The 19,255-nt window shown below is 42.4% G+C and overlaps 1 protein-coding gene across 2 annotated transcripts in view; it reads left to right on the forward strand.

Annotated features, from left to right (window-relative positions):
- epha8 (eph receptor A8) overlaps positions 1-19,255 on the forward strand; it is a 627,227-nt gene that overhangs the window by 257,275 nt on the left and 350,697 nt on the right. Inside the window, exon 3 of one of the 2 annotated variants that reach the window (XM_059951704.1) lies at positions 18,112-18,775. In XM_059951704.1, the coding sequence (XP_059807687.1) occupies positions 18,112-18,775 (664 nt within the window). Of the gene's footprint in view, positions 1-18,111; positions 18,776-19,255 lie in introns of those variants that run through there. The other variant, XM_059951705.1, reaches the window with a different exon arrangement.

Here is a 19,255-nt window from a genome sequence, read left to right on the forward strand (position 1 = left end):
GAATTCCTGTTGACATTTTTTTTGCCAGTGAAGGGCCAGCATACGTTATTGCCCAGTCTACTGGTAGATGAGCATTAATCAGATTTTGCAGTTGATCTGACAATGGTAGGGTTCATATATTGCCTGTGGTCTACAGTAAAGGCTTCAGATAGACTTTGCAACACCTCAAGCATTCACATCACGAAGAAACACCTGGAACCATTTAAATGTGACAGAACCATAATTAACTACATAATTATTGAAAATGTTTCATAAAAGCCTTATTTTAGATGCTGCCGTTAACAACGAAAGAAGCCAATTAAGATAAATATATGGAAATCATATTTCTTTCTTGTGGCAGCCAGTGATTTCTCGCAATCAGAGCACTAAAGTTACAGAGAGATGCAAAGTGAATTACAAGCCAAACATCATATGTGGTCACCTCAGGGTCAGGAGCCTCTAAATCAGAAGACTAATGGGTTTAGATCAGATGTTAAACTTGAGCACATAATCTAGTCTGGTTCTTTGTTGAGTCTTAGGGAGCACTGCTACCTTGAGGCAATGTACTTCCTCAATTGGAAGTATAAACCCCCCTAAAGCAGCATACAAAAATGAGCAGGAGGTTCATCAGCCCCTCAAGAAACTGAATATGAACAGATTGGTTGGTAATCTGTCCATGTTTCACTGAGGGAGTTGCTGTATTTTGTACATTATAACATTGCAACACTTCACTGGAAACATTCACCCTGGAAGGACCTGAGTTTGTGAAAGGTGCAGCAAAGGCAAATAATTATTTCCCAGGAACTTCTTTAATTCACTTTAGACCTTTCACTAGTTTTATTGTGCAACAGCAACTTTTGATTGAGCTGTCACAGAGTTATACGGCCTGGGAACTGACCCTTTGGCCCATCTAATCTGTGCCAACCATCAAACATCTGAGTCCCGATGAAGGGTCTTGATCTGAAATGTTGACGGTTTATTTAATTCCATAGGTGCTGCCTGACCCACTGAGTTGCCCCAGCTTTTTGTGGGCTGGGTTCCCAGCATCTGCAGGATCTTTTGTGTTTAACATCCAGTTACACTTGTACCCGTTATTGTTGCCACATTCTCACCCTCACTGAATCGCACCCCTTTTCCCAGATGCTGCCACTCACATACATACTCGGGGTAGTTCACGGGCACCAATCGGCCAGCATCAGGATGTGGGAGGAAACTATAGCACCTGGAGGAGGTCGATGCAGTCGCAGACAGATTGGAATTCCACACAGACAGCACTGCAAGACAGGATTGAACCTGGTTTTCTTGAGCTGTGGGGAAACAGCTCTAACATCCACATCACAGTCTTTCTGTGTTTAAAGTGCAAGCGGGCTTTGTAGTCGTCAACTATTTTAACTCCAGTCCCCAATCTCAATCAGAAATGTTGGTCGATGGTTTCCTCTACCGTCATGACGAAGCCACTCTCAGGTTGGAGGAGCAACACCTCACGTTCCACCTAAGTAGCCTCTAACCTGATTTCATGAACGCTGATTTCTCTAACTTCCAGGAATTTTTCCTCCGCCCCTCCCCCTTCCTTCTTCTATTCCCCACTCTGGCTCCCTTCTTACCCCTTTTCCTCTCCTCACCTCCTTCCCTTTCTCCCATGGCCCACTCTTCCCTTCGAGCAGATTCCTCTCCTCACGTCCCAGCACTTTCTAGCTTCTTATTTCATCCACAACTCACCAGGCCTCACCTATCACCTTCTCGCTTGTATTTCTTCCCTTTTCACCCCCACCTTCTTATTCTGCTTTCTTCTTCCTTCCCAGTCGTGAAGAAGGGTCTCAGACTGAAACGTCAGCTTTCTAATCACTGCCATTGATGCTGCCTGACATGCTGAATTCCTCTAGCATTTTGTATGTGTTACTCTGGATATAGGCAAGTTCTGTAATAAGCACAGAAGCTTTAACAGTGACTAGTTGATACAAAGTAGGCCAAAAGGGTATAAATTAATTTTGTATGCCTGTACGTATGCTAATTGTTTTCCCAAGAGATAAAACATTCAGAGGTTGAAAGGAAAAGTTGTACCTCCTGCATCAGAAACCATTAGTTTATGTGGTTCAAAGTTCAAAGTAAAATTTATTATCAGAGTACGTACATGTTTCCACATGCAACACTGAGATTCTTCTTCCTGCGGGCATACTTAACAAAGCAGTAACTGCAAACAGGATCAATGAGCAACAAATTGTGCAAATGCAAATATAAATAAATAGTTATAAATAACAAGTATGAAATAGCATGAAATGAAAGTGCATGAAATAACAGGATAAGGAGTCCTTAAAGTGAGACCATCGGTTGTGGGACCACCAGGAATAGAATGAGTGTACTTGTACCTGATGGCTGAGGGGTATTAACTGTCCCTGAACCCGGTGGTGCGAGTCCTGAGGCTCCTGGACCTTAATGGAATTTTTAGTGCACTGCCCATGGAGAAGTTTCAATGGGAGAGGAAGGAAGGAACTTCCTACTGAAGGCAAAGTCTTGATGCCCTAACTAGAGACACCACACGTACTGTAAGCATTTTGATGGTGAAATTAAACAAGCTTCACTTAAATGTGCCAGCTTGCCACCCGGCTTCTTGATATGTGGCACAATGAGGACAATTTTGCAAAAGAAGGAAATTGTACAATGTGAGAGCAGCTCCTGGAGAAGCTGTCTGCAGGCAAAACATTCTCTTTAACGGTACTGTGAGTTTGTTCTGCTCACAACAGGCTGATTTCACACCATTGGCTAGAAAGGAAAACAAAATGGTTATAAAGACACATGCTCTAATGTTAACTTTTCAAATGTTGAAAACCACTGCTGGAAATTCAATCACAGCTTGCTGTTTCTTTTGGATTTTTGCAATTGATTTTTTTTTTCTCGAGTCAGCAGCATCCACACTTTGCGAATGGGTGGAAAGAAACTCTTCTTGTTGCGAGTGCCCCTTGTGGGTCTGGTGTGGTTCCTCCGTGGGGGCACGCAGGCCATCATGGGTCGCTATGTTACCCCATTTGAATGTCCTGAGCAGCTTCATCACTGTCCGGTACGGGAACGACAAGGCATCTGAGTACATGCCCCTACAAAGGATTGCGAGGACTTCTCGGAGCATCACTGGGGATTCTTTTCACTCATTAGAGATATTAATCACAAGCACATTGTCACTGAACCCTCCCACCCCTCTCTTTGAGCCCCTACCATCAGGCAGGAGGCTCCATAGTCTAGGACAAGAACTGTTAGGATGGGCAACAGCTTCTTCCCCCAGGCTATAAGACGACTGAACTCCCTGCCGCCACCCAGGTCTCATCACATACGAAGTACCAGTGGTATTATGCTGTTTGATTTTTAACCTGTATCATAAATGCACCTGATTCTGAGATACATCCTGTGGGTGCGCTGGAACACATCATCAGTGATGTAACCTGGGGTCGTCGGGTGTTTCGGGTCTTTCAACATCATACACCCTCACCCAGGCAACCCATCCGGGGTTGATCAGACCCCAGCTTGTGCCCCAGCGGCACTGGCCCACGAATCACTCCTCCTGATCCACAGCCATCTGGAGTCTCTCTCAGCGGCCTCTGTGATGCTCCTGATGGCTTTCCTCTTGCCGGCCCCACTGATGCCAAGTAGGGTGTAGACTCTGCAGAGTGAGTGGCTGGTAAAACCCCTGCACCCTACTTCGATGGACTCACAGCGAGCCTTCTAGCCTTGCCTCCAGCACTGCTCCACCAGCTCCTGGTACTTGGCCCGCTTCCGCTCATTTGCCTCATCAATGAGGTCCTCAACTCGATGAGGACAACCTGCTTTGAGGACACTGCATAAAGGACCACATCCGGCCTCAGTAAAGTTTTTGCTATTCGTTAATTTATTTGTGGTAATATTACTTTATGTGCTATGTGAGTGAGTTATCTGTATGGTGTGCACTTTGTTCTGGAGGAATGTTGTTTTGTTTGGTGGTATAAATGAATGACAATAAACTGAACTTGAACTTGAGAGGGAACTTGGAGCACGTTGATGCAGGGCTCCCTGGTTAGACTATCAGAGCAGGTTAGGGAGGGAAACACCATTAAAGAATACAACTACCAAGCTTCATCCTTGTGCCCTCTACAAGGATTTCACTAGCTCAAGCTCCACACTCAGTGTCCTGTGGATTCCTGCTGCTCCTCCATCTGACATCCCAGTGTCTCTCCACAATCCCTCCCACCAACTTCTGCTCTCCTCCTCCCATTCCACACTGTCCCAAATGCTGGGATCCAGTGCCACTGGCAGCACACTGGGGCATTCCACCGCACCCCAGTGGGGCGGGCCTCAGGAAAGTCTAGGCTACCGTCCTTTGTAATGGGCACACAGAATGGTAGACATGAGAAAGTCTGAAGATGCTGGAAATCCAAAGCAACACACACAAAATGCTGGTGGGACTCAGCAGGTCAGGCAGCATCTATGGAAATGAATAAACAGTTGGCATTTTGGGCCAAGAGCATTCTTCAGGATTGGAAAGGAAGTGGGATGATGCCAGAATAAAAAAGGCTGGAGGAGGGGAAGAAGGAAAGCCAGAAGATGATAAGTGAACCCAGTTGTGTGGGATTGGAGAGGAAGGAATCTCACAGGAGAGGAGCACGGACCATAGGAGAAAGGGAAGGAGGAGGGGCCAATTTCCTCTCCTGCAGGCAGTGAGCTAGGCATGTTTTTACAACAGTCTGGTGGTTTCATAGTCATCATTTCACGGGCCAACCGTTGTTAAAACACCAGGTTGTTAGCATGAAGTTGCCAATGTGGGATATGGCATCACCAGTCAATTGTTGGCCTGGGCCTATAGATTATTTCTCCCGTAACTTCTCTGCATCCGTACCAGATTTTCAGAAGGGAGGAAGATGGTGGGAGACAGGGTTGTTCAGGAGTTGGGGACAGAGTGTATTGAGACCGTGGGGAGATTTCAAAAGAATGATGAAGAATTAGGGACTGGAAGCCAGCATTGATAATCAATACAGCCAATGTAAATGAGCCTGAGGAATATGGATGAACAGGACCTATATTTTCTGATGCTATGGCTGGAGAATCTTGCAACACAGGCACAAATGAATGTTCTTGAAACTGATGTTCCATAGGAGACTGACATTTCAAACAGTTAATGTTTGCATTTGATCCAGTCCAGTAAATCACAGTGAGGTCACAGAGTTTGTTTATGGTTGATATTATATTTCTGGTGTTCCCCAAGACTTTTAATTTTAGATTTGGAAAAAAAATCTTCTGGATATGCAGAGGAGACTGAAATGAGGAGGGGGCCAGTGCCTAGTAAAGGCCATCAGGCAGCAGAACTTCTCCATTCCATTCCTTGTATTCCCCTACACCTTTCACCTGCACATTAAATTTTCAAAATGTTTACCCAAACATTTTATCGGATAGATTATTCCGAACAGTAACTGAGATTTCATTTCCTCTATTTAAATATAGCCCCGTTGGAGCTGACACTTGCGTTGATTTGGTATGTCTTTACCTTTCCACACTTTCTATAACTCGACTGTGGCCCACAATGAGGACTCTAGAGTTTAGAAATACTTTATTGAAGCTCTTTCCCTTTTAGCATGGGTAAAGCCTGTTATTTAAAGCTTTATCATTGCTTCCATTTAACCAATCTTAATAAAGCCATGGATTCCATCCAATGGAATCTAATGCTTTAGAATAGTCTCTTCAGAAAAATATTATATTATTTTGTCTTTGTATCTGTTTTCTTTATAACTGCACTGATATTGAAAGTGACAAGTTTCTGACATTTATAAGTACCTTTCAGAGTCTCATTGTGCTGAAATATAATCACCCACCATCCAATAAATACAGGGAGAGTAGAATGTTTGAACTCTTGTTCCTCAGGTCCTGTGAGCAGTTTTTATACTGTACAGATGTTAATGCTTTATCACAGGGTACTATGCCTTGCATTTATCATTTTTTATTTGTGATAATTCCAATAGATTTAATAAGGTGAAAAGGCAGAGATAGTTTTAGGCTTTGGAGCACACAGAAAAATAGACAAGATGAGTGTTGGGAAACGGGAGGCAGGACCTGCAGTGTAGAAGCAACATCTGAAGCTACAAAGAATCAACCAGGCTGCTCACGTCAGAGCTGTCGACAGAGATCCGATTTCATTCAACTCAATTTGCTTTTTATGACTTTAAATGACAATTTTGCCTCAAATTTAGATTTGTCAAAGGAGGTCGTGCAAATTTAAGACACAGAAACACATGGTAAATTTGTTAGTGTGCTATCTGAAACAGACCATGAAATTTCACAATTAACTGTATAGCATTTGCTCTAAATTGCTAGCAGTTCTCATTGAAAATAAACTTGTATTGAATGGCTTGCTTATTACTCCTACACAGCAGTTTGCACTTTCCTTACTTATCTTTCAGATAGTACACAATAACACTATGTCTGTTTTATAGATGAGAATCAACCCAGAAATGTCTGCCTACTACAATGAGCTGAGGACTTAGCTGACAAATCCTTAAAATGGCACAATTTCTCACACTGTAGGTGTGCTTGTAATCAGCAAAATGGTCTAATATTTTCAAGTTTACAGTGATCAGTGTGTCTGGGAAACATGAGAGTTAAATCAAGAAATCCTTGGAGTGCTGAGGCTTCTTCTTAATTCCTTGTCCTGGAATTTTCCAGACGTTTCTATCCACAGATGACCAGAATCTGGCTGACAAGAAAAAATGGTTTCAAAGACCACCAAGGATTTTGGTGTGAGTTACCTGTGCAAGTAAAACCTCTTCAATTTTCTACTCTCCTCTAATGACTTCTTTCAGTGAAGACATCCTTACGCATAATATTAGTTCTGCTACACTCTACTGAGCCTTGTACATGAGTTTCCTGCTTTTGCAAGCAGAAACTCATTTTATTAGATTTTTAAATATGGAAACACAGTCACTCGCACAAACTGCTGGAGGGAATCAGCAGATCAGGCAGCATCTATGGAGGGGAATAGACAGTCAACATTTTGGGCTGAGACCCTTCATTAGGACTGGAAAGGTAGGGGAAGGTGAGTACAGATAACACGTAAGGGGGCAACAGTGGTTTTTGGTGATTTATTGTCATTTTAAATGATTTCCAAGTCATCGAACTGTACACCTCAGAAACAGGCACTTTAGCCTATTGCTTCCATACATTGATCCCATTTGTCCACATTAGCACCGTATCTTACCGTTTGAAGTGTCTTTTTAAAGGCCGCTTACAGATTGTAATTGTATCTGACTCCATCAGTTCTGGCAGCATGCTTCTGATGTCAACTAAACTCTGTAAAAAAAAAAACCCAGAACCCCTTTAAAACTCACTCCTCTCACCTTGAAACTTGTTTTTGATGCCTCCACCATGGGAAAAAGACTTGAGTATTTGCCCCATCTATGGCTGTCACAATCTTGTGTACTTCCACCAGGTCGCCCCTCAGCCCCCTCCCCTCCGAGGAAAACAAGTCCAGCCTATCCTGCAGGCCAGGCAGCATCTAGAGAACCAGAGGACATGCGTTTTAAGGTTGGAGGAGCGTAGGGTGTAGGGAAGCCTGAAGCTGACATGAGGGACAAGTTTTTTTATACAAGATCAGCACAACTTCATGGACTGAATGGCCTATCCAGTGCTGCACCGTTCAATTTTCAAAGGTCTAAAAGGTTTAGAGTTTTCAAGGAAAATCTTTAATGTTTTTTTCATATAATCTGCCTGATTATTGTGGTGGAGAATTTCTCTTCTCCTGCCAAAATTCACTGCCATAGCTCCTGATCTGAAATTGCTTCTTGGTATGAAGCTGGCAAAAATAAAGTGTCGGCCTGCATTAACTCACTGCCCAGTTTAGGTTCTGTCTGATTAATTTTTCATTGGCCTGCAGAGGCTGTAAATTCACCCGGCTGCCTCCCGTTAATAGTGAGTCCCTTTGAGGACCATCTGGTCACAACGTGGGATGCGGTCTAAAGCAATGATGACAGGAGAGTTGTGCGGCCTCGCCTGTTGCACGGATCAGGCCCTCATGCCACCGCATCGCTTGGCACAGCTACGCAGGGAAAGCAGTGTGGGAGAAAACAGAGGCATGGTGGGCACGTTAGAGTCCGTGCTGGGTTGGGGTCTGGCCTCTTCAGACCGGCTGCCCTGCTGTTGCTGCTCTACAGTGTTTGCTCGCTGAAAGACAAGCAGGTTTCCTTTCATCTGTGACTGACCCAGCGCAAGATGAGGAACTGCTGCGTTCTTGTTCTGGTAGAAACATGGCTCCACGACAACATCCCACACACAACGATCTTCAGGCCATGACACTCAGGGAACTGTGCTAATGTTATTTTGCTATAATAATTATACATGCCGAGTCCAACTGTATGTAATGCGTTTTGCACCTTTGCCCCAGAGGAATGATGTTTCATTTAGCTGAATGATAATTAAACTTGAACTTGATTTAACCTAGCACCCTGCATATCCTTAAGATGTGGGGTTAAACTGGAGCACTTGCAGGAAACCCACTTGGAAACTCTACTCGGACAACACATTTGGTTGGGATTGAACCGATTCTCTGGCAGTGCAATGCAGTAGCTATACCAGCTGTCCTCTTTTAAAGCTTAGGTCTGTGTCTCAGTGGCACAGGTCTCTCCTTCTTACCCTCAATGAACATTCTGCCAGCACTGCCCTCCAACAGCAATTTTGCCAGTAGTCCCATGGACACATTGAAACAGCCCAGAGTTAATGGGGATTCGGTGAAATTATCTCAGGTGGGTCAAAGAGCTTTCACGTACATAATGCTGGATAAACTCAGCAGGTCAGGCAGCATCTATGGAGAGATGGGCTGAGACTCTTTATCAGGAGGCAGCCTGAAACAGCAACTGTTTATTACTCTTCATGGAGGCTGCCTGACCTGCTGTGTTCCTCCAGCGTTTTGTGTGCATTGTTCTGGATCCTGAGGAAATGCGGGGCTTTGGAAGCATGGAGGTGACATGACCTAGGACTGAACTTCTAGCAGTTACTGCATTGTCATAACTTATGTAAGTACTGTACCTTCCGTACAATGTGAAAGGAACTTTTGGAATCACACTCATTGGAATCAGTCGGCAATGGAAGGCTGTTAAATTGATGTTGAGATCACCGAGTTCAAATGCAAAGGATGATCAGGTCACCTGTTCCTTGGGGCTATGAGATGGAATTTTTTTCTGCTATGCCACTGCCCCAGGACAGGAAATAGATTTGTAGGTTCTTTCTAATAATAAATAAAATAACTAAAGTAGCTGGGCGCAGAACACACATGATCTTAAAACATTCTTGTTTTACGTGCTCAAGGAGAAAGCACAGGCCCATTTCATCCACTCTGTCTGAAGGCTGGACAGAAAACTGCTAGTTTTAAACAAAATTGGTTTAGCATTTATGGATATTGATCATTGTAAATTGTATATGTTTGAATTCCTTTCTTGCAAGATATATCACCATTCACAACAGAGATGTTAAAAGTCAGTCGAAGCGTTGAGTGGACAGCCAATGATATTTCCAAATGAGTAAGGACAATAGAGGTGTTAAAAGTCAATCAAAGCTTGAAGTGGGCAGATGACAATATTTTGAAGTTAATAAAGATAATTGTGCTTTAGTTGTTGGGAATGTTTCACATTCTTCCATTATTCTTACGTCATCTGTCCCTGGCAACCCAATTGTTTAAAGGGACACTATGTTTTAGGAAGACCTTTCTGGGAAAAAGGCTCACTGCAGAGGGCTCATTCATCTTGCTTGAGTACACACTGCCACAGTTACTCCAGCCTATCTTGTTTGTAGTAAGCAGAGGTGTCTCCAATAGTCTCACTTCAAAGGTCTCACTTGACTACAACTGCCCCAGGGTATTCTTGTCTTTAACCCTTGCCTTACTGCAACTTCCACATTTCTCTCCTTCACTATTGTCAAATGCAAGAGCTGTTTCACATTGAATCTTACATCTGACCAGTAGAGCCCAGGGTTAGGTGGCTTCTCAGTACTAACATCTGAATAGAAGATGTGCAGCGTCTGTGTGGTGTCTGATTGTGTGCCCAGTGCCCAGATTATAATTTTCATGTTAACATTCCTTCAGAAGCCAACATCATCAGTTAAAGCATTGAATAGTTGTCAAGAAACCAAAGTCTTGATCAGACTTTTGGAACTGAGGAACGTGAAGAGATATATCATTATATATTTGTTCAATGTCCATCATGAATATTGGGGGTGCAGATTACAGTTCCTAAATTTACAATTTCTGATCAAAACTATAATCTCCATCCCCTTCAGAAATGTATACTTACAAATCAAAAAATGGAAACAATAAACTTCAAAGTCAAGGTCTGAATGATAGCAAAATGAATTTCATTCATCTTTTTCAAGCAGTTTTCCTTTTGTGATGGTTACCAAGAGCTTGTGATTGAATTATCATGTAACAATTGGAAATTTACTGTCATGTGCACAAGCATTGTGAGGTACAGGTATAATGCAGCACATTGAATGCATGTAGATTCAGACATCATACAGAATATAAATCATACATGTATTACACAAGACAGTGAAGGAAAATCTCTATGTAAAACATGACCTTAATGCAAAAATAAGCACAATCAAAAACAATTTCATGGTGCAAGACATGGTCTGTAGTGTTCTGTTGCAGAGGTAGGGTTGAGGTTAAGCATGTTGGCTGAAGAAGTTGATGGTTGTAGGAAAGTGCTTCCAGCCTGACAGTAGCAGTGAGAAGACATGATGGTCCAAAACTTGGAATCCTTATTGATCTCTTGAGGTAGCATATCGATGCTTTCAGTCGGGGTGGTTGTGTTTGGTGCCAGCATCTACTCTCCATAGGAGTTCACCCCACCAGTCTTCACCTCATCCTTTTGCCTATGCTTCTATTCATTTCCTTCCTCTGAGGAGATTCAACACATGTCCAGGCCAGTACCTCTGAGCCCAATGGATCATCTCCATGACACCAGTTCAAAGAGTGTTGGATGTAAATAAATCTGCACTGGAGTGAACATCAGCATATAACGAAGATGAAAATCAAAAGCACTGAAATTAGTGTGACTAGTGTGCAGAGTATGAAGTGAACCTTCAGAATTCTTTAGAACAACCCTGCAAAAATGCAGGTTGACAGTTTATTTCTGTAAATAAATGAGGAACTCAGCAAGCCAGGCAGCAGCTACGGGAAAAAAGTACAGTCCTTTTAAAAACATACTTTTTTTTAAGCACAGTACTGTACTTTTTCCATAGATGCTGCCAGCTTTGCTGAGTTCCTCCAGCATTTTGTGTGTGTTCCTTGGATTTCCAACATCTGCAGATTTTCTCTTGTTTGATTTTGAGGATGAAGGCAAAAAATGAAGTTGCACTCCTGTTGATGCAAAATAGGATAAATTTCACAGCAGAAAGTCCCATCTCACAGCAACACTAACCTTGACAGAAGCCCTCCTTTCCCATTGGGAAATAACATGGATCCAATGTGACTTTATTCAGGCTCAATCTATTCTCATTTGCAAAATAAATGTGAATAAAGAGGGATGGGAGAAGGTATGGAGTTATGGAAAGGTACAGGAAGCAATAACAGAGCAAAGAGAAGAGAAAGAAATGGAGATGGTTGTCCCATTACAGGAAGGATGTGGAGGCTGTGAAGGGTGTGCTGGAGTTACCAGGATGCTGTGTGGATTAAAGGGTATGAGTTATAAGGAAAAGTAGGGTAGGCATTGGAGGGTGAGGTGAGACCTGATGTATGTTTTTAAAATTATAGTGTAGACAGGTAAAACTTGTTCCCCAGGGTAGAAATATCAAATACCAGACAACATGCTTTTACGATTGGTGTGGTGGGAGTTTAAAGGTGATGTCAGGAGCAAGTTGTTTTTTTTTAACACAGAGTGGTAGGTGACTGGAATAAGTTACTAGGGGTAGTGGTAGAGTCGGCACATTGAAGAGTTTAAGAGGCTTTTAGATAGGCCTATAATTTTGAGGGGAATGGACAGTAATAGATAATACACCGGAGGAAGACATTTATCAGAAATTGACATCAAGATCAGCACAACATTGTGGGCCAAATGGACTGTCCATTACTGTATTGTTCTGTGCCGAAGGAATAGGATGAAAAAATAGGGAACGAAGAGAAGGAATGAAGAGGAACAGAAGCAATACTAATTGGAGAGTGAAATAGAAGGTGAAGAAAGTTTCCATCAAAAGGATTCTCCCAATGTACTATTTTTAACTATTTGGAATATAGGGTCATCACTAAAAATAGATATTTCTTCAGATTTCTTAACAGTTACTGAAGGCGAAGATCAGGTAAAGCTCACGGAAATCCTACTACAATTGTGGTCTTTAGCTGTGAGCAAGATATGGCAGGAGTTCACCTGGTGGAAGCACACAGCATGTTCAGGCCAGGCATTATGATCCATGAATATCATCACTCCTTATTGAGAGAGATTCCATTTACAGGAAACCATTCCTAATTAGTTTCTATTTGGAGAACCAATGAAGGGCCACTAAAAGCAACTGATGAATATTTAAATGCAAAAGCTAGTGTTTCTTACAGCAGAACATATGCAGAGAAGCACAAACACAGTCTGAAAGTAGGGCCTGTTGAAAACAACCAGCTGGCCCATCAGAAGAGAAGATTATATCTGAAGCTTGTGAATTGGTGCCATTTTTTTCCTGGAATAGACTAATTAACATTCTACCTCAGATGCTTTTTTAGCCCCGGCCAACCTGACACAAGTAACAACGTAGTCAGTAACTGTGGTGGAATGAAGGAACCTTGCATGAGTTGGTGAATCCCTGAGCTGACTGGTTGAACTACCCCTTCCACTGCCTGTAAATGACAGATGGGACTTTGAATGCAACATTCCTGTTATTTACAAGGTCTTGCGTGATTTGCACATAAAATTTCAGACAAGAATGACTACTGTCTGTCAGAAGTGCAATGATAAAGCTGCTGGAAATGTGAGGCCATCTGGACCTCATGAACAACAGAATCAATAACATACAAAGAGTGAGGAGTGAACTTAGCAAGGGCTGTATGGAGGGTACATAAGTGTATTCAATGCGAAGCAGATAAAGACAGAACAGTAACAGAGGAAGATAAAGATCAAAGAAAGGAAAAGGGAAGTAGAAAAACAAAGTAAATTTAAAATTTGACATTTTCAACATAACCAAATCCAATTCAAACCCTAGAGGATTGAGCCTATTGATTTTCTGAGCAACGGAGACTCACTGGCAGAGCTATCACACCAGTAGAAGGAGTGCAACATCTTCATACTGAAAAATAGAAGATGCTGGAAATCTGGAGTAAAAACGAACGGCGCGGGAAACACTCAGCAGGTCAGGCAGCATACGTGGAGAGAGAAATTGAGTGAATGTTTCAGTTCGATGACATGTCATTGGTTTAGAAGGAAGGTCATTGAGCTGAAATGTTAACTTTGTTCATCTCTCTCTGAGATAACAATAAGCTGCTGGAGGAACTCAGTGTGTTAGATAGAGCGAAATGGGTAGTTGACGTTATAGGTTGAAACCAAGTTCAGCTCCTCACCTGTCACTTGCCAGCTCTAGCCACACCCCTTTTCCCCACCTTTTAGTACTGGCTTTCTCAGTCCAGATGAGATGTCGATAAGCAGCTGAGTACTTGCAGCTCTTTTGGGTTTTCTCATAATATATATCTGTATTTCTCTTACTTGTCTCCAAGAGGAATCCTCCAAGGTCACATGAGAATGTGCACTCAGTAGAGCTCAGGATTGAACCCAGGACACGGGAGCTGTGAAGTAGCAACTTTATCTGCCAGTTTTTACACAATTCTAGTTCTAGTGGTATAAAGTTAAAGGGTTTATGGTTTCCTGAATGCCTTCTATCATTCTTTTGAAATACAAATATTACGTTGGTGGTCGACCAGGCTTTTCACACCAGGCCTTTGCAAATGACTTGCATCGAGATAAAACAGTGTTTCTGGCAAACTTTCCTTAACCTTTTTGCATGCAAGGTCACTTTTTGCCCCTTTTAAAAAATGTTATCTGTAACCACTGGATAAGCAGCTTGAAGAAGCCTAATTTCAGTGAGTTAGAAAGAAACCTCTATCCCAGGGGGATTGCAAATGCTTTTTGGCAATACAATTAAATGATCAACGAAACAGGCTAGAAGTTTTTCTATTGAATATGAAAAGTAGAAGGGTCAGAAGTGGAACTCTGAGAGACCAAAGGCATTGAAACAAATCAGAATTGGGCTAAATTATCAGCGTATGTTATGTATGTTGTGAAATTTGTTAATTTACAACAGTAGTACAATACATAAGTAAATATAGAGATAAAAACTGAAATAAAGTATATACATTATGACTATTAAATAGCTAAGTTAAAATAAATATGGCAAAAAACACGTAAATAAAATAAAAAGCAGTGAGGTAGCGTTGATGGGTTCAATAGCACAGTGACAGAGCAAGGTGAGTGTGGAAATGACAGGCAGGTTAGAAGGTAGAGTGTCCTTGAGAAAGGAGCAACAGGTACTGTGAAGGGAAGTTCTGAGGTCTACAGGGTAGCACAAGGCTTCAGGGAGATTTTGACAGGCTGATGAAAAGGACAGGTTCAAGGTGACAGACTTCATTGCTGGGAAGGGTGATGATGCGTTTTGGAAGAAAGTGAGAAGAGGTGACAAACCCAGTGCTACACAGAAATCCAATGATTCACAAATGCAAATAAAAAGGAATTTAGCACCAATTGTTTATAAATGGTCCAACATAAGCTATCATTTACCCAGGCTTTGCATTTGCAACTTCTTTTGTGCAGAGGTCATGTTTTCAATACATGAATATACGCAAGTCACTTGTTTGTGAAATGTGAGTTTATAAAGTGTCCCTGGGATGAATAAACTGAAGAGGTTTCTGATGTATCATTGAGATTAGTTCAAGTGGGTGAACTGAACTGTTCAAGTACTACGAGTCAGTCTCCCGGTCAGGGTCCAAGAGAATTGGCCTCTCGGTGAGGGGATCATTCCATCCCGTACTCCTCATGAAGCACCATCACATACAATGCTCAATGGGAGTTTGCAAAACCTTTGGATTAAATGTTTTAATGTTTAATAATTAAACCTAAATATTGGCTCAAATAATCCAGAGAGCAAGGCCTGATTATTCCGTCATGCTCTGCTCCGAGCAGTAGGTTCACCATTACTGTCGTGTGAGGTAATCTATTTCCAGAGGAAGATGTAGCATAGCCAATGTGAACTGTTGCAATTTTAAAGGAGACAAGAAGCAAAAGACCTGAGCTATCTACTCACAAATTCTTGAAGACAGTGGGATATTGGTCAGGGTATTTAAAATAAAAATGCAGATCATAATGCAGAACTTATGAAACAACAGGCCGTCCAGGTACAGACTCCCCCCTCCCCCTCCCCCTCCACCAGGTTTTCCACCATCTCTCTCTGCAAGGTCTCACCCACTCTCTCCCTCCCCACCAGCTGGTCCCACCATTTCTTGCTTTCCCTCCACCAGCATCTACCCCTCCAGACTCTGTGCCATGTTCCTCCTCTCTCTCCTTGCCAGGTGGCCTTCACCTCCAGCCCCCAACCCTTCCCTCAACATCCCCACAAACTCTGGCCCACATGCCCCAAATCACAGCCCTCATTCCCTACAGACAAACCAACCATCCTCCCCAAAACTAACCATGAAGAACCACCTTAGCATATTCGTAACCCAAAAATCTAAAGTGGATGAAGAAGCTCCCAATAAAGGCATGGACCAGGATAATGAAGGCTTGTGCCACAACAAAGAGGCTGGATCGAGTGACATTGAATCTCAGTAATGAGTTCTAGAAACACAAGGGGGATCTTGGCCGGAAATGTTGACTGTTTATTCCTTTCCATAGATGTTTCCTGACCTACTGAATTCCTTCAGCATTTTCTGTGTGTTACCTCTAATGATATGGGTTGTGCATATTGGTTCAAGAAGCAAATAGCTTAAGGGAAGTAGCAGTTCTTGACCCTGGTGGTGTGAGACTTCAGTCTTCTGTACCTCCTGCCCAGATGAAAGATGATATGATGGTGGGGGTCTTCTTGAGAAAGTGCCTCGAGTAGATTTACTGATAGTGAGGGGTTATGTGTTCATGATGTGTTGAGCTGAGTCTACTACTCTCCAATACACTTTGTAAGCTTTCTATTTAGAACACTATTAAAGCCTTACAGGCCCATTTTAATCTTTGTATCCCTCAATGTGACAGCTTGAAGACTTCACGTAAGAAACACTTCACATGCGAAGAAACAACCTAATGGTGGTGGAACAGACACCAATATTGATATGTGATAGATGAAGCATTTATAATGATGTGAATGTAAATGAGTTACTAACAAATTAATGGCATTGACTAATCAAATTAGGTAGACAATTAGCAGGCATTTTGAAGAAAACTTTTAACTTTGTTAGGGATAAAATGTCAAATGTCATGGGGAGAAGACAGGAGAATGAGGTTTAGAAGGAGAATGTGCGAGACAGTAGTTTAGCTGCTGGTTTAACAATTTCCAGCACCAGTGACTTGGATTCAATTCCCACCGCTTCGAGGAGATTGTATGCTCTCCCTTGAAGTGTGTTAGTCTCCTCCGGGTGCTTCGGTTTCCTCCCACAATCTGGAGTTGTATTGGCTATTGGTCATTGGAAATTGTCCTGTGATTAGGCTAGGGTTAGACAGGTGGGTTGTTGGGCCAGAATAGCCTGTTCCAGACTGTATCTCTAAATAATCTAAATAAATTGTTATACCATACCATAATGCACCGGTCTGTATACCTTCAACAGGACATCGGAAGAGGCCTGTTAAAATTGTTCGGTGATAAACTGAACCTCCTTGCCTGAATCTCCTAAAAGTATAAAGATGTGTACACCTTCCTTGTGATCGCTTCTATGTGCTGGGCCCAGAGCCAGTGTTTCTATGTAAATGCAGGAAGATATTTTTAATTTTGTGCTCAAATTCCCTTACAATATGGATCAGCATTACAATTGCTTGCTGCACCTAAAGGTTCTAGTGATACATATGCAATAACTCCCAGGTCTGTCTGAGCCACAATTCTTGTTTGAAAATCCAGTACAAGGTAGTTAAGCTAATGAGAGGAACTCAGTGGTTGGGTACCAGCTGGGACATTAAGTGTGAGCATCAGTCTGTCAAGGCTGTAGACAGGGCACAAGAGATTTACTGGGTGGTGTTTCCAAACTTCCCTAAAATATACCAGATCTTTATTTCATATATTACTATTAAGCTCAGTAGTGCCCCATTTCCCATTTTCTTTTTAGACTCTCTGGTGCTCTAATTCCCTCGCTCCCTTAAAACTCACTCGCGGCTTGTTCCCTACATGCTCTAAATTCGCTGGATTCTATTTCTTGAATCACAATTCCTGTGCCCACATCCCTACCCCACATGTGTACACTAGATTTATTATCCAACTGAGAAGCAACTAAAACAATTCGAAGTGTGTTGAGCATGATCAACATTCAATATTCTGAAGAATCTGCCCGTCTGGAATAACCAAAGCCCAGAGGGTGCTGAATTAATGGCATTTTACTGGATTCAGAATGGATAATTCGAGCAAGGCTATTTTCCCAGTCAAGGATGGTGGCTACCAGAGCACACAGATATAGTGAATTTAACATAGGAGCCAAAGGCAAGATGAGCAGCTCTTTTCTGGTCAGCTATCCTAATTGACAATGTAATGTCTCCAGAGTATGTGGAAAACTAATGCAGAAAAGTTCAAAAAAGGAAATAATTGACGGCAATGGAGAAAGAGCAGGGTAGTGCATCTCATTGGATTGGTCTTTCTTAGAGTTGCCAAAGGACGGATGGAATGAATTGGCCAGAATCTGGAGACCCAGTGATGACAACCTGGCAAGAGATACAAAAAGTATTGTAGGTGCAAGTGTGGGTTATGTGGATGGTATCTGTCCAGTGAGACCTGGAGCAGACTTTAAGCTTTCCTACAAAATACAAATGAAATCATATGTTGGAACCAGGGTATGTCAGTGACATGAAATGTGGATTCTGCTTAGCTCTCTGCCTGACATGTTGAGTATGATATCTCCAGTATTCCTGCTTTATAACCACTTTTTATCCCCTCTGAGGCACATGTAAAAGCATTATTAAATCCACTTGTTTTTCTTTCCAGTGGGATGCTATCAGTGAGATGGATGAATTCTTCACTCCAATCCACACCTATCAAGTCTGCAATGTCATGTCGCCAAACCAAAACAACTGGCTGAGGACTAATTGGCTCCAGCGGAATGGGGCACACCGGATATACATAGAAATAAAGTTCACCCTGCGAGACTGCAACAGCATGCCAGGAGTTGCGGGGACCTGCAAGGAGACATTCAACCTGTATTACTTTGAGTCTGACAGAGATATTGGTCCTCATGTGTGGGAGAACCAGTTTGTCAAGATTGACACAGTGGCAGCTGATGAAAGCTTCACCAGTGTAGACCTGGGAGTGCGCAAGCTGAAATTAAACACTGAAGTTCGTGGAGTGGGTCCACTGAAGAAAAAAGGCTTCTACCTGGCTTTCCAGGATATAGGAGCTTGCATCGCCATAGTGTCTGTGAGGGTCTATTACAAGAAATGCCCGGCCACAATTCGGAACTTGGCTGTATTTCCGGATGCAGTGACTGGAGCTGACTCCTCCTCCCTGGTCGAAGTTCAAGGTCAATGTGTGGACCACAGTGAAGAGCGAGATACGCCCAAGATGTATTGCAGTGCAGAGGGGGAGTGGCTTGTTCCCATTGGGAAATGCGTCTGCAGTGCTGGCTATGAGGAGCAAAGAGATAGTTGCCAAGGTAAGACATTTTTCGGCTTAAAATCTCTTCCTCGTGTGATTTGGATGATGTAGCAATGGATGACTTTGTATTAGAGGCTCTCAAATCTTCTGGTCAGTAGTTCAGCCTCAGCTCATCCTTAAATCTGTTGCCAGACTAAATGATTGAGGTTAATTGCTGAGAATCACGATGGTCTGCATCATCACTGCATTGCCTGCCGTCAGGAAGGTTAAAAACTTATTTGTTCAAAGATGAAAGTGAATTTATTATTGAAGTATGTATGTATGTGTTGCCATATATTGGCCTGAGATTCATTTTCTTTCAGGCATTTACAAAAAAGAAAAGCATAATAACATTAAGAAAACCAACACATCAAAAAGATTGGTAAACGATCTTTGCAAAAGACAGACTGTAAATGAAATTAATACTGAGAACATGAGACCAGGGAGAGAGTCTGTAGGTTATAGAATCAGTTTTAGAGCAGTGGTGAATTAAACTTTT

This window comes from Hypanus sabinus, chromosome 27 (genome assembly GCF_030144855.1).
Source record: "Hypanus sabinus isolate sHypSab1 chromosome 27, sHypSab1.hap1, whole genome shotgun sequence".
NCBI classification, from domain to species: Eukaryota; Metazoa; Chordata; class Chondrichthyes; order Myliobatiformes; family Dasyatidae; genus Hypanus; species Hypanus sabinus.